The sequence below is a fragment of the Telopea speciosissima genome, chromosome 11 (genome assembly GCF_018873765.1).
Source record: "Telopea speciosissima isolate NSW1024214 ecotype Mountain lineage chromosome 11, Tspe_v1, whole genome shotgun sequence".
NCBI classification, from domain to species: domain Eukaryota; kingdom Viridiplantae; phylum Streptophyta; class Magnoliopsida; order Proteales; family Proteaceae; genus Telopea; species Telopea speciosissima.
The window spans coordinates 37773617-37801345 of NC_057926.1; the positions used below are offsets into that span (position 1 = coordinate 37773617).

The window sequence follows — 27729 nt, forward strand, 5'->3', positions numbered from 1 at the left end:
TCAGCTGCATCGTTCTCTTTCCCTGGCCTATACATAATTTTGTAGCAATATCCCATGAGCTTACTGAGATAGTGATGTTGTTCTGGTGTTTGTACCACTTGAGTCATTAAGTCTTTGAGGCTTCTATGATCGGTCAAGATAATGAACCTTCTGGCCAATAGGTAATGTCTCCACTTGCCTACTGCTGCAGTAATAGCAAACAACTCTCTAACATATGTTGAAGAACCTTGCATTTGTGAGGACATTTTCTTGCTATAATATGCAAGAGGGTGACCTTCTTGACTAAGTACATCCCCCACTCCCACGCCCGATGCATCAGTTTCAACCACAAACTCCTTCGAAAAGTTGGGTAAGGCTAGCACCGGAGCTGAAGTCATGGCCTATTTCAGTGCTTCAAAGGCCTGTTGGGCTTGCTCAGACCAAGTAAAGGCATCTTTCTTGAGCAGGTTTGTCAAAGGGGCAGCAATTGAAGCATATTGCTTAACGAATTTTCGGTAGTAACCCGTGAGGCCTAAAAATCCTCTTAACTGTTTCAGATTGTGGGGACGAGGCCACACAATCATGGCTTGGATTTTGCTGTCATCAACCTATACTCCTTGTCCCGACACAATGTGTCTGAGGTAATCAACAGAGGACTGACTGAATACGCATTTGTTGAGCTTAGCATATAATTGATTGGACTGAAGGCATTGTAATACCAATTGTAAGTGATGCACATGCTCCGATATATTGTGGCTATAAACTAAGATGTCATCAAAAAACACTATCACAAACCTCCTTAGAAAGGGTCTGAAAATTTGATTCATGACTGCTTGAAAAGTAGAGGGAGCGTTGGTCAACCCAAAAGGCATGACGACAAACTTATAGTGCCCCTCGTGAGTTCGGAAAGCTGTCTTGTGAATATCCGACTCATGCATCCTAATCTGGTGGTATCTGGACCGTAGATCTAGCTTGGAAAACACAGATGCCCCATATAACTCATCCATTAGTTCTTCTACTGTTGGAATAGGGAACCTGTCCCGAATGGTGATTGTATTTAAGGCTCTGTAGTCAATGCAAAACCTCCAGCTCCCATCTTTGTTTTTTAACAAGAAGAATCGGAGAAGAATAAGGACTTGTGCTAGTTCTGATAATGCCTTGGTCTAACATCTCGGTAACCAATTTTTCAATTTCACTTTTCTGAAAGTGGGGATATTTGTAGGGTCTGACATTCACTGGTTGAGTGTCATTTCGAATGGGAATGTGGTGGTCTGTAGGCCGACAAGGGGGAAGACCTTTGGGAATTTGAAAAACTTGATCATACTCAAGTAAAACTGATTGTATAGAAAGGTGGACAGCAGGTTGTATATCTTTATCATCAATGATTGCAGTTAATTGAAAAATAGTAGCAATGCCATCAGAAGAAGCTAATCTCCTTAATGCCTTCAACTGCAGGGGTTCTGCATTCAAGAAGGGTTCCCCTACCAAATGCACTTTTACTCCTTTATACTTGAAATCCATAGTCAGTAGTTTGTAATCAGTGAGGACAGGGCCCAAGAGTTCTAACCATTGAATACCTAGAACAATGTTTACGCCATCAATGGGTAAGACAAAAAGGTCAAACTGGAAGTTATGCCCCTGTAGCTGTAGTGGAACAGCCTTACATTGTTGTTTAAAGACCAAAAATTCCCCATTCCCTACAAACACCTTGAACTGTTTACAAGGGGTAATGGTCAATCTCAGTTCATTAGCCACACTCTCCTTGATGAAATTATGAGTGCTGCCACTGTCGATTAGAAGTTGAAGGTGATGCTCAGCCAAAATACCTTTCAAGAGAATAGTGCGAGGATTGAGGTGACCAGCTAAGGCATGCATACTAATCTCATGTAACACAGTAGGCTCCAACTCGGTGTCTTCAATGGGATCTATAAAGTCTACTTCCTCCATGTCCTATGGGTCACTAATTAAAGGCAAGAACCTGGTCTTGCATTTATGCCCCCTAACATACCTTTCATCACAGTTATAACAGAGGCCTTTTTCCCTCCGTGCATTCATTTCAGCAGACAAGAGCTCACGAATTCTAAAAGGGTTAGTGGTATTAGGGGTTACCTGATAAGGGTTAGTGGTATTAGGGGTTACCTGATGAGGCTTAGCGGCTGTAGATGTAGGAGAGGGTCCAAGAATACTAGCAGTAAAGGAAGAGGCAGGTGTAGACCAAGACATGACCTCCAGATATTTTTGTTCATATAATTTTGCCAAACTCATTGCATGCAACAATGACACAGATTGAGCAATTAGTATATCCCTCTTTAATTCAGGTTTCAAACCCAAAGTAAATATGCTAATGAGCAGGGGTTCGGCGATGCCAGTAACTTCGTTGGAGAGAGCTTCGAATTGATCCTGATACACAGTCACTATAGAGGTCTGTTGAAGATGAACCAAAGCCCCCTTATGATCCTCATACAAAGAAGGACCAAATCGCATTGCGATCTCCTGCTGTAGACGCTGAATTTTGTCACCCCCCGGCGATGATGACAACAGGACATGGACAGACATCGGTATCTCTCTCAAGAAGGACTCTTGTCCCTACATCTGAACCAAATCACCCTAACATCCCTAAAATGACTTATCAGACCCTTTTACTAAACGCTGAAGGAGGTACTGCTCATCCTCCCCTACCACGGCGATCCCGCTACATCTGAACCAAATCACCCTAACATCCCTAAAATGACTTATCAGACCCTTTTACTAAACGCTGAAGGAGGTACTGCTCACCCTCCTCTACCACGGCGGTCCCGCTACGGCGCCATGGGCTCCTTCCCACGACACCGTGAGGACGTGTACTTGATTTAGAAGGCACCATAAAGGGGTGTGTCAGAAGGGAGACAAAAACCCAAATAATAAGGAAAAGTGGTACTGTGCCCCTACGGCGCCGTGGGCTCCTTCCCATGGCACCATGGGGACGTGTACTTGATTTCTACGGCACCATGAAGGGGTGTGACATCAGCCTGCTGATGTCATCCACGGCGCTGTGAAAAAGTCCCCCATGGCTCCGTGGACATCTCCACAGCGCCGTGAAGGGCTTATCCGGCCAAGGGTAAGGGTCCCCCTCCCTCATTTCTCAAGCTTTTCTCGGGTAAGGAGACCCTCCAGGGCTTGTTTTGCCCCCTTTTCACCCTCTTTTCCCCCGTCTTTTCCTCATGAGTATGTGAGTGAGTGGAGTTCTTCGACCTGGGTAGATCCTTCGGTTACCCATCCAAACATAGAGCGATTCTGCTCTTAGATATTGTTATCCTGCCAGTGTACGGATAATGAAAAACCCCCTTCACAGCTGTTATTCTGTCTGTATATAGATAACGAGAATCTCTTATATAACCGTTACTCTGCCCGAAGTTTGAGTGACAAAACTCATCTCGTATAGCCTCATTCTGTCCAACAAGAGAAAGACAAACCAATCGTCCGTCTCCACCTGAGTCGTGGGACATCACATATTTCGCCCTCGGTGCGCTTTCATTTATTTCTTGCATTTCTAGACAGGTATCTGTCTCTTTCCCTCTCATTATTTTTGGCATAATGTAGACAATTAAAGTAACTCGTTTAGTGTACATAATAAATTATTTTTTATTTCTTTGTCAAGATTAGTGCATCATAACTTAGCCTTACATGTTAATATAGGATATATTATCAAGGGAGAATATTCGAAAACCAGCATCTAGTAAAAAGATTGGTTTATCCGGGTGAGGTGGGTGCCTAACACCTTACCACCCTCGTAACCTGACTACTTATCCTGAATCTCTAACCAGACCATATGGAATCAGGTAGCCCTTTCCGCTAACCCCGGATGGGGCTACACCCATTGGGTCCTAGGCCCTAATCCTAGGTGGCGACTCCATTTCTTTATAAAACATGATCCTAATCCCCATGATGATATATCAAAACGATACGCCGTTATTCATCGAAGTCAATCCTTATCGCCAAGAGGCTGAGGAACCCCCGTCCTGAGAACCACGGTACTTACACCTGCAAAAACCCTTGCCAACCCTGGATCAAGCCACTGTTCTCCATCCATTGGAACCAAGTTGAGGCAGTGTCATCGAGATGGAAAGAAGCAATCTGTAATCTCTGTTCCTCCGAGGTTTGGTGAAAATCAAAATATTGTTGAATCTTAAAGATCCAGCTCTGCACATCACTGCCATCAAACCGAGGCACATCGAGCTTCAAAAACCTTGGCATGGGAAGAATTGGTCCATCAAAGCGTGAAGGAGAGATGGTGCTCGCAGAAGATCCAGGTAAACCTTTAACAATAGTTGTTAATGCCCCAATTGTAGCCTGGAGATCGAGTACGGTCTAAGTAACTCCATCCATTCGAGCATCAATTTCATGGCGGAATGTCTCAGAATCCCTCTGAAATTGCAAGAGAGCGTCATCAAGACCGGCAGTTTTCTGTCGAGTAGCCATGAAGGCAAGAAATGAAAGCACCAATTTTGTTATGAAGAGAGAAAGGAAGAAGAACGAAGAAGAAAGTGGAAGAACATAAGTTGAATCTTTTCTTGTTTTATTCCTCTGTAATCAGGTATATTTAAAGCTAAACAATACCGTAGTTCAAGAATACAGTCCCTCTTACAACTAAGTAACAGAGTTCCTAACCACACAACTAATCTAACAGAATTTCTAACCAAATCCCTTACAACACACATGGTCCTTGGTCCAGGCTGGAGCTCTTTTGGTTCTTGCACTTCTCTCCCTCTTCTGCTGGCTTGGTTCCAACTGGCCTTGTTTATTAACAACTGGATCTTGACCATTCACAAGTAACTCTGTTGTGTTAATTGGTATCTGCATAGTCATATCATACAATGGCCAATTTCATCAAGCAAACTAAGAAAATAACCCATAAATTATGGGACAAAGGTATATTAATTGTTGTTGGGAGATCTTTCCCTTTTTCTAATGCTTTGGGGCACATTTGAGGAGTTATTTATTGGATCATTCTTCATTCACATGCCAGCATAAGTGTAGTAGTGGGTTGTAACAGATCTGCTTTCCATCTACGAAGGTCCCCCCCCCCTCTCCCTCTTTTTTTTGCTAATGGTCAGCAATGTATTGATAATTAAAAAGAAAGATGGTAAACATTACAAAGAGAGTGCAGCCAGTAGCTGAGACTCTCTTAAACCATAATCACTCAAATCTATACTGTGGCCGGCCCAATGCCTCCCACTCAACTGAATGTAGAATGAAGCTTGGCGTTGTGTCCCGGTTACATGATACTTTCGAAGTAGCAGCACGTTTCGCAAGGGCATCTGCTGGTGTATTTCCTTCTCTGAAACAATGAGTTATTCGCCACTGGGTGGCATGTAAATAGCTTGTTGCAGCCCACCACGCTTGAAGAAAGCTCCATGGAATTTTAGAACTGAGGATTGCGGAGACTACCGAAGCGGAATCACATTCCACCCATAATTTTTCAACCTTTAATCTCTAAGCTTCCTTGATGCCAGTGAAAAAGGCCACCATCTCAGCGTTGTAGTTTGTTCCAACCCCCAGATAGGTAGCAAAATAACTGGTCACCGCCCCGATGTGATTTCTGAGAATACCCCGTGCCCCTGAATACCCCCTCTCTCTCTTAATTCTTAAACTACCTTATGCAAATAAATGAAATTTGTTCTTTATTTTATGAGATTTCGTGCTTAAGTTTATGTTGGGAATGAATGCATAATCATGAGGAAGAACCCAAATAAATAATCACATACAACAAAAGGAATTTATCGTTATCGACAAGGTTGCTTACATTCACTCGAGAGAATCAAAGATTTCTCACTATTTTCTGAAAAATTCTCTACACCACTCTCTTCTTCACAAAGTGTTTCTCTTTCTTTGTGATCAGGGTTTTCCAAACAAAGACAATATATAGAGAACCCCTAATCCCCACATAATTACAATTCTTCCCCCATACCTGCAATAGACCCAAAACCCGTCCTAATTATAAATACAGACCAATTACAATTATGTAGACCCATTACAGAATGTAAGACATACCAACCCCAAAAGTTTATCTAAATAATTAGATTCTCGCGATTACAATTGTATCTGAGTAAACATATATATTGGTGATCTCTCTCTCTCTCTCTCTCTCTCTCTCTCTCAATAATTAAACTTAATTAATTAAGAGGTCATCTTAATTCTTAAACAACCGTATTCCTAAACCCACGGATCTATGTCCTTTTTTTTAAGAGATTTGGTGCATGAAGTTTATCTATATAATTAGATTCCTCTTTTTATAGTTGGATATGAGTAAACATATTGGTGGGCAGTAGGCTTGCCACTCTGTCCAATGCTACCAATCAGAATTTCTGTTGTTGGGGTCATTCTTCTCTTCTTGTTTTGAGAGAGGGGGGACCCAAAATTATGCTTAATTAATCAAGTTTGAACTCACATACTTTTCAGACAACGCATGGTACAGCCTCCATAGTATAAAACTATAAATACCCTAAAATATTTCATTTTTAAGTTGCCTAGATAATCACTTTAATTAGAAGAGAAGGACCCTAGGCCAATGGTATTGAAGGGCTTATTATCAAACCATTTGGTCTGATGATTAAGTCATTCTAATAATTTGGTAGATAAAAAATATCTTATTTTCATATGTTAAAATGATCTATATTTTGATCATATGACCCAACACATATAGAATTTTCTATGATTCTTATTCTTCAAGTTTAAGAGTTATTTAAATAATTTTCAAAATATTATTTTAATATGCCTTTGTAAGACTTAAGATAAATGCCCAATATTGGGTCTCCAAGGGTAGCTCTCTTCTTTTTAAAAAAATAAGTTACAAGGTGATAGAAACCACAAATGGCATCTTAATTTTAATTTTATGGAACTACAAATTTACTTCTTAATTATTTTTCATACTTATTTCAAGCTAAAACTTGACCAATGAGATTGGTGTAATCAAATTAAAATCCTCTGCAATTCCTTCATCTTGTGGTTCTTTGCAATTCAGGTTTGAGAGCTCGACACATGGAAGATGCTTCATCCACTAGTGCGAGCTTGATTGACCTAGTTTTTTTTTTCTTATCAAGCTTGACACAGTTGAATGTCGCATTTTTCAAGCTCTCAGGTCCGAACTACAAGGCAATGCAAGATTAAGACACTACAGAGGATTTTTTTTCCCTGATGTATATTAGGTCTCTTTCATATAGGTCCACCAAGTCCCATCTAAGCCCTTGTGATGATTAATTTTTCCCTAATTACTTGAGATGAGATGGCTATTATCTTTCCATTTGGATTCCCTCTCCATAATCTTTTTTTATTTTATTTTTTATGATAAGCTAAAATTTAACAATGAAGGAGCCATAATTTGACCAGCAAATGCCTTTAATCAACAACATACACTCTCCATTAGCTTCTAAATTCACTGTAACTATTTCCTCATTTAGAGTGAGAACATTAGATTGCCACATGAAAATTTTGGCTATTTATTCTGAATTACTGACTTGAATTGATCATAGATTCTTTTCACGAATTGGGTTGACCATATCTCATGGGAAGAAAGATAGACTCAGCATCTAGAAAGTCAACTTTTTGCGTTGAATAGGTTACAATATATCTAGAAGGAGTCTCATCTGTTTTAAGGGTTCAATGCTTCCTCCCCAAGTAAACTTAGTACTTCTTTAATAACGCGTTTTAAATAACTATTAGATTCTTAATTAGGAGAACTAATAAGATGTGTAGACAAGATTATGAAGAAGCTTCATTATATCATAAATTGATAGAGACTTGATATTCTGAAGATATGATTAGATACTTAATCTTTTGATTAATGTCTAGTTTAAAGTTTGATTAATTAGCACAACTACCACAACAACCATTAGATATGAACATTAAATTTTTATCAAAATTTCTCTCTTCTAGAGACTTTTGACTCTTGAGAAGTTTAGGCTCCATCCAGGATGAGACTTATTATTCTGACATGGGCCCACATTACTTCATGAGGCTGGCCCATGGACACTCCTGCTCTCTTCATTGCAAACATTAAAGCCAGTTAATGTTTTAGTTCATCAACATAGCCCCCCTTTGACCTTTTCAATATTCATGGTTTGTTTTGCTATTTGTTTTGTTTGAAGAAATTGTCTCCTCTTTAGCTTCTCAATACCTTCATATGGTGCTTGGTATTTTGATATTTTGACCATAATTTTCTAGTCTAAGTTTGAATTGACTTCATTCCTGAATAAATGGAAAGTAGACTCAAAGGGCTACAATTTTCGTATTTAGAACTCGGGTCAAATATGAATGTAAGGATTTGGAAATACTCATTAAGTTATTCCATGCGTAAAGGCGGGAGATTGATTGAGCAACATGGACAAGTCCCGTTCTACGATCCGTAATTTATTCTCCCTAATCTGATCAACTTGATTCCAAATCTCAATGAAAGAGGACTTAAATTGCTACAAATCTCATGTTGATCACTTCATGGAAAAACCATTCTAAGTTCATGTATTGCATCCTTTCAGCTCGGATGAGCATGCAAGGGTGTGTACGTTTATCTAGTAGTGCAAAAGTCTGTCCTCAAGTACGGACACCCACAACACATAGTATTTGTGTTCGGACTGAGTTAAATCACAAAACTAAACCAGTTAAGTTTGCTAGTTTGTTCCTTTAGGTCTTTAGTGACTTAATTAGGGCTTTTTAGGCATGAGAGATGTACAGTTATAAGGATACAAGGAATATACAAATAAAGGTAAAATCCCTATGCTATGGACCTTGATTGCTTCCAATACTTCATTTCTCCAACTCTTAATGACTTTGGATCTTGATGAAGCTTTCCGATGAGCCATAAAAATGACCACCAATTGAAGGGCGACACGTGGCAGACCTAGAACCGGATGGGAGAACCCGGTCCGAAAAAGAACCAGGCGTCGACTGTGTAGGGTCGACGGATCCACTAAAGAGCACCAACATTCGAATGACGGAATTGACCCACCAGGGTCGGGTGATGCAAGACATCGCCAAGCCAAGTCCTTCAAGTTTAGATACCAGCCCAAGCATACCAGGCCGAGTCATGTTCACTCAGGCACTAGGCTGAGTCCTGTACACTTGAGCACAAGGCCGAGCCTTGCATACTCGAACTTCAAGGCGAGCCTTGCATACTCGGACTTCAAGGCGAGCCTGGTAGACTCAGATGTTAGCCAAAACCTCCTTTACACTCGGGGGTAAAGATGAGTTATAATAGCTCAGCCGCAAGACACCAACCATGGTCACATCCAGGGGTCGTCGAGGCATCCGAGGCTTGGCGGTCAGACATACTAAGCCAAGTCATGGACTGAATCGATAACTGTTACTCCCGTAAGCGCGGAGCCATGTCAGCAAATCCCTTTATTCTCGGGATAGGTTGAGTCAGCAGATCAAGTAGTTAGCGATCCATGCAACTATCTCCCATCCAAATAAGGACTCTTGCCTAACCAATAGACACTCTTTGAATCTAACTTTGTTGAGAGGTCTCCCAATGGAAGCTGGACTCTTACTATACGAGGACCCCTCCACCGCCAAAGTTGCCCTATAAATACCCAGGTATGGGCTCTAAACAAAGGATCAATTTTTGCTAAGTTAAATTGCTGCTAAATTGGAGACCTTACTTAAGCATCAAAGAGTCCTCAGCTGGAGTCACATCGGCTCTCTTGTGCTAATCTGGTTTTTTGCAGGTTCATCCGTTAGCGGACTGGGGAAGGTTTCCAGACACAACACTTTCCACTATAGTGCTTCAAGCTTCCATGACTTTACAAGAAATACTTGCTGAACATATGATGAATCTCTCTGAGGCTTCTTCACCACTTGGTATTGATTAGTCCTTACATATACATATTAGTGATCTCATGAACCATCATCTACCGGTTTTCATTACTAAACAAGAGGTATGAAACGTATTCCTCTAAATAAATATAGGATCGAGTTTTCCTTTACCATGGGCATTTCTACTGATATATGGCCACATGAGAGGGTAGTTTCAACATTGTCAATAGGAGGTAAGAATATAATGATAACCTAAGAATTTTATTTTTTTGGTCATACCATGAAATCAATTCTGTTCTTTATTGTTGTTCATCTATTGTAGGTTATTTGTAAGGGTTGTGTTTCAGATTTACAATATCCATTCGATAAAATATAGCAGGAGATAATTTTAGGGAAGAGAGTCAATAAAAGAAGATATAATAAAAAGAAAGAAAACATAGTTCTGTTTAGGTGGAGATGTCGACACTTGGCAGCTCGGACATCTAGCGGTCCAAGCTCATTGAATTTTTTTTTGGTGTCTTTCTTCTCAAGCTTGGCACCACTGGATGTGAGCTGTTAGGTGTCGACATCTCCACCTGGCACTACCGCACTGCACACTTGAAATTGAAGAGGATTATTTTCCCATATGGATTGGTGATAAAACTGAAGTTGTGTCACATAATACTAAAAAAAGGAGATCAATCTTGTCACAGGATATGCTAGGTTATTTTTTCTTTTAATCTTAGATGCGTTTCAATATTTAGTCATGTCCAAGGAGACAAATGGGCCCAATGGGCTAGACAAAGACACCTGCATAGAAGCTAGCCTTGCTTTTATTTCCAGTTACTTCTTGGGCCCGACTTGGGCTTATGTTACTACTTTTCTAAATTTTTAGATACTTCCATTTCGGGAAGAAGATCTCGATCTACACCAAAGATTTTCCATGTTCTCTCACAATCCCTCATCTACCTGCCAATATCTTTCTTTCTTGACCATGTGGGTCCCTTATTAACGAAACTCTTTCATGTGCCCTCGCTGGCGTGGCGTGGGAAAGTTTTCCCACACTTGAGGCGTGAGAACCCTTTATATTCTATCTTATAGAGAAAGATAATAACTACCTTATTTTAGGAATCATAAAGAAACTAGGCGAAAATTTTCCTTCACCCCTAGAGAAGGAAGAAGTGATCTTATGATTGGATTCTTAGAGTCTTAGGTAGGGATTTAAATGGATAACTGAAAATCCAAATCCGATCTGCATCAGTATCCGTTTGGAGATATTCGGAAAAAAAAATCCGAATACTTAATAATTAAAAATTAAGTAAATAATGATCTTGAGGGTTTTTGAAGATTCAACAGGTTCTAGAATATGAGGGAAAAGAGAATCACGATCTAAGAGATATGGTTTGAGAGTGAATTGTATCCACTAGGGAGATAAAGGTCCGGGTTACACAAGACAAAGATGAAAACAGATGGTCAAAAATCCGAATTCGATCCACATCCGAATCCGTTTAGAAGTATTCGTATTCAGCTAGGAAATATCCGGATCCAATCACATTCGATCCGTATCTGAGCAGAATCCGATCCATTTACATCTCTAGTCTTAGGTAATTATTATACTCTCACCCCCTATTGATGAAATCGGAACTATCCCCTTCATGGTGAAGAAACTCCTTTACCTACAATATTTCATGTATGGTGCATGAGTGTATGTTTTTTTTTTTTTCAGGGAGGCGGGGGGTGGGGGTGGGGGAAGGAGGTGGTTACATCTTACATGGTTGTATTCGATTTGCATGCATTGTATAGTTGGGCCCAAGCCCAGCCCAAACTGTCAATTAACCTTGTCACCTTTTTTTTTTTGATAAAAACCTTGTCACCCCTTATGAGGGAAAATTGATAATGAATGGTCCCATACATTTTCATTTTTAAGAAAAGTTGACTATTTTGACTATGTACCTCCCAAAGAAAAAATTTGTAGACCTAATAAGAGTGAAATTGGATTTTTTTTTTCTTTTATTTTAATAGAGAAGAAAGAACGCTGCCAAGCTGTGCAACGTGCACCTAACACCTCCCTGTGCCTATCTCTCTCCTCCCCTCCTATGAAATGACTCTAGGTACCTCAAAACATTCTAATTCTAATAATTGAATTAGAAGTCTTCTTCTACAGGTGCCACTGCCATTCAACCAGAAAAATTGTTAAAGATCTGAAATGCTTTCTCATCTCTGTGAAACCAAGTTAATTGACTCTTTGTGTTCTACTATAACATGTTATTTGGTTAATAGAGAGAAATCCATTTGAAGAGGGCAGGCCTCGGTGCAATGGTAAGGTTGCTACATTGTGACCAAGGGATCATGTTTTCAAATCTAGAAACAGACTCTGCGCAAAAAACATGGGTAAGAGTGCGTACATTATGACTAGGGGTGTAAATGAATAGCCAAAATCCGTTTCCGTATCCGTGTCCGTATCCGTTTAGCACTAACCGAATCCGTTCGAAAGCTAAATGGATGCGGATACAGATAGGCTATAGCTATCTGACAAGCTATATTTACATGTAAACGGATAAAATATCCAATTTGTATCCGTGTCCGTATCTGTTTAGCACTATCCAAATCCGTCCGATATCTAATTGGATGCGGATATAGCACTATTCGAGCCGAATCCGATCCGTTTACAGCCCTAATTATGACCCACCCCCAGACCCCATAGTGGGCCTCGTGCACTGGATACGCCCTTTGTTTAAAGAAGTCCATTTGAAGTATTAATGGACCTCATCAGTTTCAAACATTATCCACAACTCCAAAAGCCATGGATGGAACTAGACAAAATGACTCTTTTATCCATGAAATTATCTTAGGTGCATCTCTGACCACCGGAAATATCTGGGGCATCTTTTGTCCTTTCGCCAAGGCCCAGCAGATTAAGCTCACATTCTCCCAGAGCTTCAAAATGGCACTGTTGGCTCTCAACCATGGCTGCTCTGGATGTATTTGCCTCTACCATTTCCATCTGTTCTTTCTCTTCTTCTCCCAAATCTCTCTTGCCAGTGAAAACTCCTCTTTTCATTAAACTCCATTGTTGCTTTTCGGCTCCTGTTCGTTCTTTCAATTCTCCCATTCTTCCTCTTCTTTCGAACAAAAATATCCATTTCGAACTATACTCAGCTGTACAAGAAGAAATCACGGTAGAAGAAAACCAAGAGCAAACCCAACAAGAACAAAGGAAAAAACTCTACGTTGCTAACCTTCCTTGGAGTTTATCTGTGGCTGATATTAAAAATCTCTTTGGTGAATGCGGCACTGTTGAAGATGTCGAGGTTCTGCTTCTACTACTTCCTTCTTCTCTGTTTTAATATGAGTTTGCTAGATTTCGTTATCTTTGTGATTTAATGTTCATTGTATGTTGTTGCATTATTTTAGATTATTAAGCAAAAGGATGGGAGAAACAAGGGATTCGCCTTCGTCACAATGGCTTCTGGGGAAGAAGCATGTGCTGTCGTTGATAAATTTGATTCTTCTGTAAGTACTGTGGGATTTAGTGTTTACTTTACTTGGCTTCGCGTGTGTTCGCTAGATTGGATTTGTGTTAAATACTGGGTTTCAACATTGGATTTAGTATTTTCCATATTGGTTAGGTTAAATTCTCAGTGCTATCTGGATTTATACTTTCGTTGGTATTTAATTTTTCTTAATGTTTTCCCAGGAGATTATTTGTTGGCTTGAAGTTTGAATGCTCAGGAAATAGAGAGAATCTTCCATGACACTTGAAACATTTCTAATACATTTGGTTACCTCTGTTTATGGACCTTTTACCTTAAATACGGTTCTTTGAAATCAAAGTTTCATTGTTTGCATGCTTTTTTGCATTTTCTTTTTCATATATTTTCTTCTCGTTTTGCATGTTTTTATTGAGATGTGCATTTGTTGAATTTTTATTTGATTGATAATGAATTAGAAGGCAGTTTATTAGGTTGGAAAGGTTATCCCTGATTTGGCTGTCCTCTGATATTGCTTGAATTGTAATGAAGTTCTAGTCTAGGGATAAATAAATGTTACTTAATGGGTCCACTTGATTAAGATTTTCATGGTGCAGGAATTGTCAGGAAGGACTATTAGGTTGGAATTTGCAAAGAGATTGAAGAAACCTTCTCCTTCTCCTCCTGCAGATGCTCTTGCAAGAGAAACACGCCATAAGATTTATGTCTCCAACCTTGCATGGAAAGCAAGATCTAGCCATCTAAGAGAATTCTTCTCTGCCACTTCCAAACTGGTTTCAGCTAGGGTGGTATTTGACAGCCCAGCAGGTACATCTGCTGGCTATGGTTTTGTCTCCTTTGCCACAAGGGAGGATGCCGAGTCTGCTATTTCTGCTTTAGATGGAAAGGTAGTAAGATTTCACTTCTCCTGAATTTATCCTGCCACTTTTCTTTCTTGTTTTCCTTCCCTCACACCTAATATGGATTTGCTGGACCTTTTTTTTTTTTGACTGGTAAGTTAGATGGGTTGTAATCATCCAAAAAAAAAAAAAGTTAGATGGGTTGTGGTTGTTTGGGTTAATATTAGTTAGTTTGAGTGCCTCTAACTTTCCACAGCTAATTGTTGATTGTAACATCCATTTGTTCACACTTTTTTTGGTTAGTAGGTAATCTTATCGAACTGTTTGCTATTCAACATATATGGATATTTGATTTCTCTGGATGTTTCTATGTGTTGGGTTTATTCTTTGGCTTCTTTTTGGGTCATTCACAAGGAAGTGTTTCAATCACATATTTAGGTCTTCTCTTGCGAATAGGAAACATGTTTTCATATCACCTGCACATGTTTCCTATCACATAATTGGATCTCATCTTTTCATGTCAAATGTAATTTATCATGGTCATTCCTTCTACTTGTAACTTCATATAGTCAAGGTTTCACTTTTGAGCATCCATTCCATGATTTAAATGCTGTGTGCCCTAACAGTTTACAATGCTTATTTCTTTGAATGTTTCTGTGAAACTTTAGGCAGTATTAGTATCTAGGATGATCAAATGTACTGGAAAGCTGTTCCCAATTTTTTACGATTTTGAAGCCTAGTTGATGCAGAGTCGTGCTAATTTGAAGACAATAACTGCATTCGACACCATCAGATCAATACCACATAGGGTCATGGGGTGCTTCAAGAATGGATTTAGGTATTGGTATCGTATTAAGCGTATCAGCCAATACGTTTCGGTATCGCTGGTACCCGATATGAATACTTGTGACATACGGTATTGGGTGTATTGGCTGTTACGACTGTAAATACAACCGATACATATCAGTCATTTTTATAAATTTTGGGATTTTTGAATTTTTTCGATTTGTTTTTTAATTATGTTTCAGTCGATACAGTAGTCGATACAATGGCCTATTCCAAAAAAGTGGCTCTGACAGCTTTGAGAATGATGAGGCTGATATGCAGTCCCATATGAAGATGACAAGGATCCTTATTCTTGAAGAATGGGCACTTCAGGCTATTACATATTTGTTGGTGGTAACTTGTAACCTAGAGAAGCTATAAGTGACCTGCATTGCTTAGTTGCAAAGTCTAGGGCATATGCACAGTTTGGAAATTTATGGCATATTGTGTTTAAACTACCACAACAAGGGATTTTAAGGGCTATTACCCTAAAAGCTGCATGGTCTATATAGAAAGAGGATGTTCTGGAGGTCATTTATGTATTGTTGTTGAAGAAATATGAAATTCATCTTGACTTGTAGTTTCAGGAACTAAGAATAGTATCTAATCCAGAAACTGGAGAAGAGATAGATATTACAAGGAGAGGATGGAACTGACACTCTACAGATGATACGGGAGTATCAAATGCTAAGCATTTAACCAGCCCACTAAACCCCAATATCCTCCATACACTTAGTATCCATGATCTTGTCTGGAGATTCTTGAGTGTTGAGATCTGTAGTGCATAACAAGAAAATGAAATGAAATTGTGGGTTCTCCTCGCCTATTCACTAATTTGGAAGAGTTTGATGAAGAAAAGTACTCTTCCTTACAATACTTGGAGGAGATGAGCAGGTGTACCTCTGGAGTTGGAATCACACCCTATTATTGCATCTCCTATCTTGAGGAAGATGAATAAATTGAGTGGAGAGGAAAAGTTTAGATGATCAAAGGAAAGTTCATAGCCCCCCATAGCCATGTTAAATGAAAAGCTCAAGTACAACGCAGTTTGGCAAACACCAGAATGGATAGGTTCCCCCTCCCTTGTAACATCCTGAACCTAGATAGGGTTTTGGGCATTGTTCTCGCAAGCGCCGACCCAGAAAGTCACAAATAAACATGTAAAAGTAGTAGCAAAAGTCCTAGTATCGCATACAACACAGCGGAAACATTACATTTTAAGAGTTAATTTATGCACTGGTGGCAAATAGCTACATTTATGCATATACAAAAGTCTGAATCAAACATACCAAAGTGTTATTTTCATTTAAAAGTCAATTGTTCTTAACATCACAAAATATCTTGTGGGCCCTAACCTTGGGTTCTCAACTCACATACACTGGAGTTGTACAAGCCTCCTCTTCTGAAAGATATCAACATATATGGGGTGAGCTTACCCCCAGTGAGGTACACCAGTGAGGTACACATGATTGTATACACACATGCATTCAAAGATACAATAATGGATACAAAGACATAAATGACAAACCATAGAAATTCATGCGTTAATTAGTTAGGTCAGGTTTTGGCCATTTAGTGAACAACCGTAGTGCACAATCTGTTGAGGGTAGGAGTCAACCTCATATCATTATTCTACTTGTATTCCCAATTTCCCAGGCATTGCAGCCTTGGGGAGGATGATACATAGACGAGCTCTACTCCCGTGTATCCAGGCACCGGAGCCCTGGGGGAGGAACCCTCATGTAATAAACATCATACTATTTAAACAAGCTCTACTTCCATGTATCCAGGTGCCGGAGCCCTGGGGAAGGAACCCTCATCTAATAAGTATCATACTAATATAGACGGACTCTACTCCCGTGTATCCAGGCACCGGAGCCCTGGGGGAGAAACCCTCATCTATAAACATAATACTAGACATGTCTACTCCCGTGTGTCCAGGCAACATAGCCCTGGAGGAGGACAAGCCCTAGTTCATTGTAGATCACACCTATACCTTGTTCCAGGCAACCGGAGCCCTGGGGCAGACGTGGTCCTACTTATCATAAGGCCCTCATCCAATACATAACCCCCTACTGGAAAGGGGACGGTAGCCATAGAGGTGTTTTACAAAGTTACCATTAAGCATACATACATACATACTTCTCTTTTATTCATTTACTTCCATCTCTTGATTACCCTTATCATTTCATAATCATTCATTACTTTCTCCTGACATAACATGTAAATCATTCTCATACATATTTCATTGCATGGCATATATCAGATTTCATATCACATTCATGAACCATATGCATATCATTTCATATAAACATCTCATGTCATACTTCATACAACATCCAAATATTATCAAGTAAACACTTTAAGCATTCCCATGGCATTCATTCATATAACAATATTTAAATCAAACATCATTCAATAAACACATCACATCATACAATTCATACCCATGCTTCCCTCACACAACATACATACTTTGTATTGTAGTACATAGTCATGGATCTCTCACCTTTAACTCAACTTCTTTGTTTCTTCTTAATTTCCTTTCAATTCACTGCTCCAGTAGCACTAAGACTCATTAAAATAATATAACAACATCATATAAATAATACCAAAGAACAGTAGGGCATTCCCACTAGAATACAAATATTAATAAAATATTCACAAAAATATTAAAATAAACAATTCCATTAAATATTAATAAATAATCATTTCATGACATGAATGCGGGGTGTTACGCTCCCCCCCCCCCCCCAAAAAAAAAAAAAAGTCTCAGAACAATAGATTGAGGTTTAAAGATAATGTTACCACTTACCAATCAGATCATTCGAAAAAAGGTTTTGATCTCAGAAAATTTCTCAAGTTTTCTGTAGAAACTGAAACCTATAACAATGCAGAAAACAATTGGAAATAGCAAACAAACGATCACACAAACGCAACACAATGATTACGTGGTTCAGCAAGATTGCCTATGTCCATGGTGAGATGAGAACTGCTTTACTAACAATGGAGAATAGGGTTATAGCTACTCGTCCTCATGCCTCCTCAAATACAGAGAAAAAATCTCTCACTGCAAATTTAGAATGAAACATATACAGGTACACTGTACCAAAATACCCATATAACCCTACAAATTTTCCTCAAGGGCTACCGCTCCCGAACCCCCGCATGGACCCCCCCAGTTCGTCGAGGCCCCAACAACTAAGATAACACGCAAGGTGGGCCGATTCTTCTCGGCCTCAAGTCCTTTGCCCCCTACGGGCTTTTAATAGCCCTTTAGAACCAGCCCACAAACCCATCCAACAGTATACAAGACATCCTACCCCCCAAAAGTTTTCAACAATAAAGGTTGAGAAAAGCAGCAGTGAGAAGGGACATTGCTTTTCAGCTAGGGAAAAATGCTCCAGTTAATGTTAAATTTTTCAAAGCGCCATATGGTTGAGATGTACAGCAGAAACATGAAAACTTTCAAACCATATAATACTTAAACAATATTGTTTTCTTTTTAATAATATAATCTTATATAAGTTGAAGAAGCTGATGTGTGGGAAGCAGGGGAAAAAAAAAAAAAGAGTGAAGGAAAACTTCATAATGTGGCTTCACACAATGTCTCTAAATGTATATGGTTCTGAAAAGGTGTATGGTGCAAACTAGATGGGAAAATAGAAGAAATGCAAACCTGCTGCTATCATTTGCTCAACCTTCTTTTTATTCATTTCAAGTTTGCTTATGAAACTTTTTGGCAGTTTGCCTCTCCGTGATTTGCATTGGTTACCGTGGGAGATATATTATAATTGATGAGTAGCCGACAGTGGATCCCTTTGGAAGACAGAGAGGCTCCTGTGGAGTCTCACTTCTGAAAAATTTTCAGAAGATTATAGATATGATCTCAATTTGTGTGGCTTTTACAGTAATGACTCGAGACTGCATGCACTGAGGTTTCTGGATTGTGGAGAGCTAAATCTTCATAAAGTCACAAGCTAGTGATGGAAGGGGACTTGGCTATCATTATTGTGTGATTAGATATGCTAAGGATACTTGGGATCTCCTTAATCTCATCAGAAGGTGCAATCCTTGTCATCCTCCTTCAACATCTTACTCCAATGGATACCAAGATTAGCTAAATTTGAATGGCGATGACTTGGCCAAATTGCAGTGTGTTGGGGTATTATGTATCTTGTGGAAGATTTACTAGGCTGAAGTTAGATTCATTACTTTTAACAGGTGCGTTATCTATCTGGCTGTGTTATCTAGATAACAGTTTCCATTTTTTGATAGAATGACTTGTTTCCTATTTGGCTTCACTGCTGGTGGGGTGATAACAGGATATATCATATTAAGGTTAGCAATTAGATGGGTTCGAGTGGACTGAGCCAAGTTATTTTGAGTTCCTGATCCAAACCCTTATGTTTTAACCAGGCAGGGGTTTGGTCTTGTTTAGGGAGCCCTCATGAAAATTATAATATGAAATAAGCTAAATAGCTTGATTTAAATTAGGGAATGGTTTTGGTGCATGGCAACCCACATGCAACAACGGTTAAAAGTTTAAATTTAAAACCAGATCTGCCATGTGGTACCAAAACAGAATCAAAAGGAGAGGAATGAAAATCCAGAATAGGGAAAAAATCATACAACAAAACCAAACCCTCAGATGCACCGGATATTCAGGTCAAGTTCCCCTTATAAGTAGAATGACCTTTGCTCAAAGTTTCTGCAAAATCCAGTGGTCAGATCAACATTTAATAAGGAATCATAGTTAGACTGGTAGAGGGGTAAATCCATAAAAATATAATTCTGATCAGAGGACAGATCACAGAATTAGTTTACTCAACAGAATGCCAATACGCAGTGTCAATATCAGAACAATCAAACCAGCAGATTAAGTGAGTCGAGTTCAGCAATTATAGTTATGGGAAATCAAATCTGGAAACAGAAGGGCAGAATTGGGGGACTTAGATATCTCCATATCAGCAGACCTGATCTGCACCAGGTCTTGGTCAAAGACCTTTTTAGGATGCTATTGAATACCTCAAAATATGAGGATGATCTGCTGGTCCGATCTCCACTTGTATGGAAATCCTTAGACAGAATATGAGAGTTGCTGAAACCATAGGAATACTTACTTGATCAATGAAGGATAAGTAGATGAAGAAAAATAAGAGTAAGGTAAGAGTAAGAGCGCCTGGGCTTTCCGCCGCAAGGATTTGGTTGCATCAAACACCAGCCGAACCTTGATCAGACACAAGGAAGAAATTCAACATGCAAATGCAGCAAAGACAGTTTTCATTAATCAAATTCGTACACAATGCTGGACCCGCTTATAAAATTTTATAGAAGACTCAAAAACAAACTTAAACACACAAGAAAAGGCCTAACCAAATGCTTAACTAATTAAGAAACAAAGATTGACTAGGAAACTGAAATAATAAAGGAAACTGACTCAAAACAGGACTCTAACCAAACTCATGAAGTAAATCCTGTATTCCTACCTTCGACATATATTTTAGTCTCATTACAGTGAAAACACATTGGACCAAAGGCCCAACATGTATAGAACCCAACCCAAGGCTTATTTCCACTAAAATAAGCCCAATTCTATATTTTTTTATCTGGATCAATTCTCCTCAGCTTGAAAAAATTAAACCTCGAGTTTTGCAGTGACGAAGGGGTGAGTAGCAGCTTTGACCATTCCCGAACAAACTCTGGTGATGTAGGGACGTTTGGAATAAAATCTTCAACCCTGGGAGTTTTCTCTTCAAAGTAGTAAAGTGGAATCAGGGTTTAAAGTATTGGTCTGTATCTTATTGTATCGGCAGATACGTATCGGTATCAAGTCAGTACCGATACGATACAAACCAATACATCTCTCTTTTTTTTTTAAACATACTGTATCGAACCGTATCGAATTGTATCAGCCGATATGGATCGATATGATATGATATGATAGATACTTAACGATACCATCGATACGATTAAGAAATATATTCGTGGGTGCATTAATTCGTAGCAATATGTATCGATATGGTATCGGTTGGTATGGCTCGAACATAACGATACCATCTATACATTCCATAAAAAAACCCTTTCACTCATAGACTCGATAAAACTGCTGTTATGGCGGAAAAATGAAGGAAAATTCTCAACCTAGAATCTAAAATCTTGCATTTAATCTTGGTTTTTCACACTATTGGACTAAAAAACGAATCAAGGAGTACTACAACATCATCCTTTGCATCATCCAACACTCTTCATGGCTATAGACTATTACAACATGTAAGAAACCTCATCTTTTATAACAATTTCAATTTAATGCACTTGTCGGGTTATACACTATATTCCATTTTAGTGTTTACGCATGATATTTGTTATATGTTGTTTATTTATATTGTTTTTTGTTCCAAAAGTGTATTTCCATGTGTATCTTGACCATTTCCATGCGTATCTATAGCATTCGATACGTATCTTTGATATGATGCTATGTCTCTTAAAATCACCCGACCGATACGATACGCGATACTGATACTTCAAACCTTGGGTGGAATCACAAACTCAATAAATTTTTTGATGGTAAGAATAGCATCTGGGGTGGTGACAGCCTCATGCGGAGTGTAGTTGAAACTTCCTTAGTCACGACCTCATCTGGTACTACTACTTTAATCATGTCTTCATCAATATCGATAATGCAATCCTCAACTTTGGTAACCTTCTCATCGAAGACTTCAGGCACAAGCCCTACCTCATCAAAAACAGCATCATGAATCTTGATGATTTCTTGTGGAGTGTTCTCGACCACTACTTCCACTCTTTCAACTGTCTACTTTGATCTCTTCATTAGAATCTTCTACATGTTGACCTTCTATCTTCGAAGCTTCAAGCACTATCTCTTCTTTATCATCGCAGTTCGCTGTAATTGCTTCAGCTTTATCTTCAACTTCAGGCTCATTTTCTTTAACTGTTGATTTCTCAATTGCCTTCAGCAATGTAAATTTGAATTCGGCCTTTTCCTTAACATTGTTGGTGTCAGATTTCCACCACTTTCCAACTTGTGAACTGAACTTTATATACGGGTGCTTCAAGTTCTCTTCAGCTTTAAATGCATGTATGTGGTAATTTTGTCAAAGGATGAACTTCTTTTGGATATGCTCTAGTAAGTAATTGTTCTTCAACTCGTGCTTCATTTCTCCCAAGTCCTAGGTTCATGTTTTCTAACCCTAAGCCTTCCTTCATTGAATCTCCACCAATTTTTTGCATGATCAGTTAGTTGCAAATAAACAAATCTAAGCTTTCGCTCCTTTGTCAAGTTGTACCAGTCAAAATATTCCTCTAGAGAATCTAATCAATCAAGGAATAACCATGTCTGTCCGGCAAAGGAACATGGTGGAGGGTAGGTAGGATGAACCCCAGGTTTAGATTACACACCCTTTTTAACTAGATCCCAAGTAAACCCCAAAACAGTACTAAGTCAACCTTATCAGATGAAGTTCAAATTCTGGTCAAAGGTAGGTTGATGTTTGGTTAACAAATCCCAAAAGACTGCGATGATTCAACGACCAAATTTAACCCAATTAGAAAAATAGTGAATTCTGGAAATTAAATCAGAATATGCGAAAACTCAAATTACTTTCAATCAGAGACTCGGATAAACACAGGATTATGGTGGATTGTAGTAGCCCAATAGAGAAATAGGTTCCCAAAAGATGATGGTAATCCAAGGGTCGGGTTAAGACTAATTAACAAAAGAACAAATCTGGGAAAATAAAAGGGCAGAATGAGGAGATTTAAAATTACCCAGATCAGAAGACTTGATCTATGCCAGGTCTTGGTCAAAGGCCTCTTTTAGGGAGATCTTGAATGCCCCAAAAGATGGGGATGTCTACTGGTCAGAACCTTGAATGCCCCAAAAGATGGGGATGTCTACTGGTCAGAACTCCCTCAACAGCCAATGTCGATATTAATGGAAAAAGTTTGTATTGAAAATCGTTGGGCAGGATATGGAAAAATGCAGAAACCAATGGAGTACTTACTTGAATATTGATGGAGAAGAAGAACGAAGAAGAAGAAGATATGTCCAAGCTTCTCACCTATCCTTGCTGGAGTCCCACCACATAACATTTCATCTCACAGCAAATATGAATCTCACAGAATAAAGAAAAGGCTCAAGCCAAAATCTCATTAATCAAATTCATGTATAATTCTGGTCCCCCTTACAAACTTATATAGAAGAGTTAAAAACAGACTCAAACACTAAAAAGGAAATCCCTAACCTAATCCTTAACTAATAAGGTAACATAAACTGACTAGGAAACTAAAATATTGAAGTAAACTTACTCAAAACAGGACTGGACTTATAGATTCCTAATCCAGCCTAACTAAAACACTTAATAAGAATTAAAATAAAAAAATAAAGATACTAAACTAACTAATCCCATATTATAGGCCTATTACAAAGAAAACCCATTGGATCAAAGGCCCAATACATACATGACCCAACCCAAAGCTTATTTCAATAAAATAAGTCTATTAGGTGATACATGTATCAATTCTCCCTGGCTTAAAGAAACTCAACCTCGAGTTTTGCAAAGTCGAGGAATCAACTTTATGTGGTGAACATCCGCCTTCAAACCATAACAAAACTTTGGCAGCTCGTGGATGTTAGAAAATTAAAGTATTCAACCGTAGGAGCTTTCGTGTCGAAGAAATGAGGCGGTAACACGAACTCTATCTCTTCAAGAGGATCTTGACGGTTTCTTGTGTGGAGGACTATGTCCACGCTCTTGGCCTCATCTTCCTCCACTACTTCAACCTTGTCCTCTTTGATTCTACACAGTTTTCCATGATAGGCTCTAGGAAGAAAAGTCTTCCACCTTCTGTGAGTCATCAAATTGCCTAAGAGGGAAACCACTGTTGTTGCTGAAGTATGTTCTCACATGATCCTAAAAAATAACCGGTAGTTCCTGTGGTGTAGTAATTCTCATTGCCAACCTTCCCTGGTATTGTTTGGTGTTCTGTGATCCAGCCGGTGTGGGTTAATGCTCACCTCTATGGTCCTCTAGTGTGGGCTGATGTGGTGACAGTTTGTCAACACGTTGCTCCATGGATGCCATTCGATCGCACAATTCTTAATCATGTCAACAAGTTGATGCATTAAATCTGGTATAGGTGGCTTTCTATCAACTCCATGATTTGCAAAAGATGTATGAGATGTGTAAACCCTCTGTGGACCTTTATCCTTGAACCTCGGAGTATAGTTGTTAACTGTAGAGTCAGATGTCTTGCCTCACCTTCATGAGGTGCATAACTTCCTTGTGTAGGGGCAGATTCGGTATTTTAGTGGGTGAACCTTGACACAATGGATAAGTTGCACTATTGCAACCTGTTGGTTGCGGGTTCAAAACTTGGAAACAGCCTCTCCTGTGAAGCAGGGGGTAAGGCTGCATAAATTTGCCCCTCCCAGACCCTACAGTACCAAGAGCCTCGTGCACTGGGATGCTCTTTTTTTTAAGCCCAATTCTATGTTTTATCGGCTTCATTATGTTGGTAGGAAATTTTATGTACAAGTAGACCCCACGGTCTCCCTTCTCACATGTCAAGTTTCAGCCCATTCATATTTGGCCTCTCGGAAAAACAAAGCATGGAAAAATCCAGAACTACTAGGAGGGTGCACGGGACTACAAGGGTTGCATAGACATATACAAAAGTAGATGGAGGGTAAATGATTGAATTTGAGGATGAAATTTGATATGTGGACTATTTAGACACTTCCTAGATATCCAACGGTCAAAATTGCCACATCCCTCTTCCACAGGGCAGAATTGCGCCTACCCACCAATTTTGTTCATGGGTTGCCAACCACAACATTTTTCAGCTATAAATTATTTTATTACTTTCTAAATAAAACTTTAATCCTTTCTTTATAATACAGTTAAATTAAAGATATGTTATCCATTAGAGGGGCTAGTTCTGGTGGATTTCAACAGGTTTGTAGGGTAATCAAGGCACGGGATGGGGGAAGAGGGACACTATTCGCTACTCCATCAGGTGGAACCTTGCCCCAAGCTGAGCCTGCTTAATAGCCAGGCTACAGGCCAATTACTAGAACATCCCATTATTAATTGAGCCAGGTTCAGGCAGGCTAAATTGTCACACCTGGACTACACTGATCTAGAAATGTGGAGTTGGGAATGCTTTTAAGGGTTGTGCAGAAACTGGGAATCAAGGGCTACAAAGATTTGGTCTTCTGCCCTGGTTGATATTGTTAGGAGAGCTTTTGGTGGCTCAAATAGTGAAAAGTTGTTTGTTCATAGCAGGAGCTGAATTCTTTTAAGACTGTCGTAGCTGTACTTTGGCATGTTGGATTTGATTTAAGTATCATATGGTTTGATCCTAGAAGAATGGACGCGGTGGAATAACTTCAGCATGTATTTTGACCAAATGGTAGGATCCTTCTTTCCAGATGACTCGATAAATACTTCTGCCATCAATTTCTGCAGTAAAACCAAACTTCTATTTATAGAGTTCTTAGATGTATCCTGCCTTGGTCATTGCAGGCTGGGTCTTAATGTTGTCGCTTAAGTGACAGCCCAAAACATTTCATATCTTTATGAAATCACCCTGTTGTTTCACACTAGTCCCCTTCCACTGTGTGTGTGGCAATAGAGAAGCCCTTTTCTCTTTGCTTTCCTCCTTTTTTGAAAAGTAGTCATTCAATTTCTGATGTTACTAAGAGGAGTGCAATGCATGGCCACTAAGATGGATTGTCATGATTGCCCGTGGTTAACAGAGGGTTTAGCAAGGATTTCTGCAACATGTATTTGATAAAATTATTCAATTAACTTTATACATAATGCATAAATGCTGAACAATGTGATATTAAACCAGGAAAGAGGTCCTCTAAGTAACTTTTTCCTTTTAAGGTTCATATGTTTCGTAGTTCACAAAAAAAAAAAAAAAAAGGGGTTCCGGATATGTCTGTGGCCGGAAAAATTCCTTTTATCAATACAGTATGTTTTTACCACAATATAGATGTTCTGATTTCATGAACCTTTACGGTGCAGGAATTGTTGGGCCGGCCTGTTCGTTTGAAACTTAGTAAAAAGAATGCTGATGAATCTGGTGAGGAATCAGAAGAAAAAGATGATGTGAAGGAAGGGAAACTAGAAGAGACGGACAATGTCAGTGAAGGGCAACCAGAAGAGCCGTAGATGGAAAGACTAGGCCATTGTTGTCTTGACATGTGGGTTTCTTCAGTTAGAGAGGGGGGAGTAGCAGATGGGGCTCTCTTTTAACTCATGCATTCAGCACAGAGAAGGGAAGACGTTTTCCATATTCAGTATATTATGTTTGTTAGATCTGCTGCTTTGCCTCTTCAGCGAATATTGTTGATAAGCCATTACTCTGATGAAGTTAATAGTAGTTGTATTCAAGTTTGAAGTTAATAGAGTGCACAATGACGGTTAGAGTACTGGTACACATACATGGACGTACATGGGAAGCATGTCAATATACGGAAGGTATTTTACTTAATTAGATGGTGAAATTTGACACATGACTAATCTAAGCCTTATCCTCTGTATCCAACGGTCAGAATGGACATATCATTTGTCCACATGGAAGAATAGTAATTTTGTGAGGTTTGGAAAAGTAACAGACCTTTGTCACTATTATTTCATCATTTCTTATATAGATATGTATCATATCGTATTTTTTGGACAGTGTATGCAACATTACTTTTACTCATTCTTTAACTTTTGCTATAATTTGGTTTTTGGTTCATGAGTTGCATGTGTTAGATGTTTCATTTAGTCAATTATTTATATCATATAAGGAAAGAAATATTCTTTTAGCCTCAGTTTGGAAATTGCATGCAGAATGTAAACTTCATTGTTTCTCTTGCCTCCTTCAGCCTAAACAAAATGTATGGATATAATTCATGGACAGCAGCTACCAGTGGAATGCTCCAGCCCAATGACTAATAGGTCATTTGGTGGTGAAATGATCATTCCCTGAGTGCTCGTTACTTAATCATCCACTGCCTCGGCACCAAATACCTCTCATCCAATATAATGTATTATTGATATGATGGAAAGCTATCAAGGGGTTATTCTAAGTTAAGAATTCATGAGTTCATATAATTGTTTATATCCTCCATTCATATTTTCCCCCCATCCTACTTTCATTTCCTTCTGTGTCATTAACCAGTTTCTAGGATATATGTGAATGAATGATCTAGAAACGCTGATTAGGACCATTTGAATAGATTGTCATGATCTGTTATATGCGCAACCCTTCGGTGACTTATTAGAACCTTCCAAATAGTAGAACAAATTATTCTTGAAGTCTGTTCCATGGTATTCTTATTTTCATTAATTGTAGTAGCATCCTAGGATGTGCCAGCAGCAGGAAGTTCTTGATTAACATTGGTTGGCATGAATTAGGAAAAGGAGATTGATGTCCACAGGGCAAGAGGTATGAGAGGAACCTTATGGATCTTAAGGGTTTGTTTTGTTGGAGCTACTTTGCTCCTCATACTGGAGTTTGATTTCAAAATTCATAAAGTTGGGTGAAGACAGTAGAACAAAAGCTTAAGAATGTTGACTAAGTATTAAATAAAACAATAACTATAATCTAGGAACATATTGCAAGTCTTAGGTCTCCAAATGGGTAGAAGTGCAAAACAGTTCAGTGATGTGAAGCAATAGGTAATGAGCTAGCTAATAATCTGAGTCTTTGTAAACCACTATTCAGAAATTTTAAAAAGTTGCAAGGGGTGGGGATACATTAAAAAGATAACCATATGCTTGAGTCAGCTTTTGTTTGTTAAGGGTGAGCTA

At 39.0% G+C, this 27729-nt stretch overlaps 1 protein-coding gene across 1 annotated transcript; it reads left to right on the forward strand.

The window, feature by feature from the left end:
• The first annotated feature begins 12653 nt into the window (after positions 1–12653).
• LOC122644645 (28 kDa ribonucleoprotein, chloroplastic-like) lies at positions 12654–26326 on the forward strand. The gene is made up of 4 exons (XM_043838030.1): positions 12654–13055; positions 13159–13257; positions 13832–14122; positions 25954–26326. Exons 1-4 carry the CDS (start codon positions 12711–12713, stop codon positions 26098–26100), a joined length of 882 nt encoding a protein of 293 aa, XP_043693965.1. The 5' UTR covers positions 12654–12710; the 3' UTR covers positions 26101–26326.
• Positions 26327–27729: the final 1403 nt, after the last annotated feature.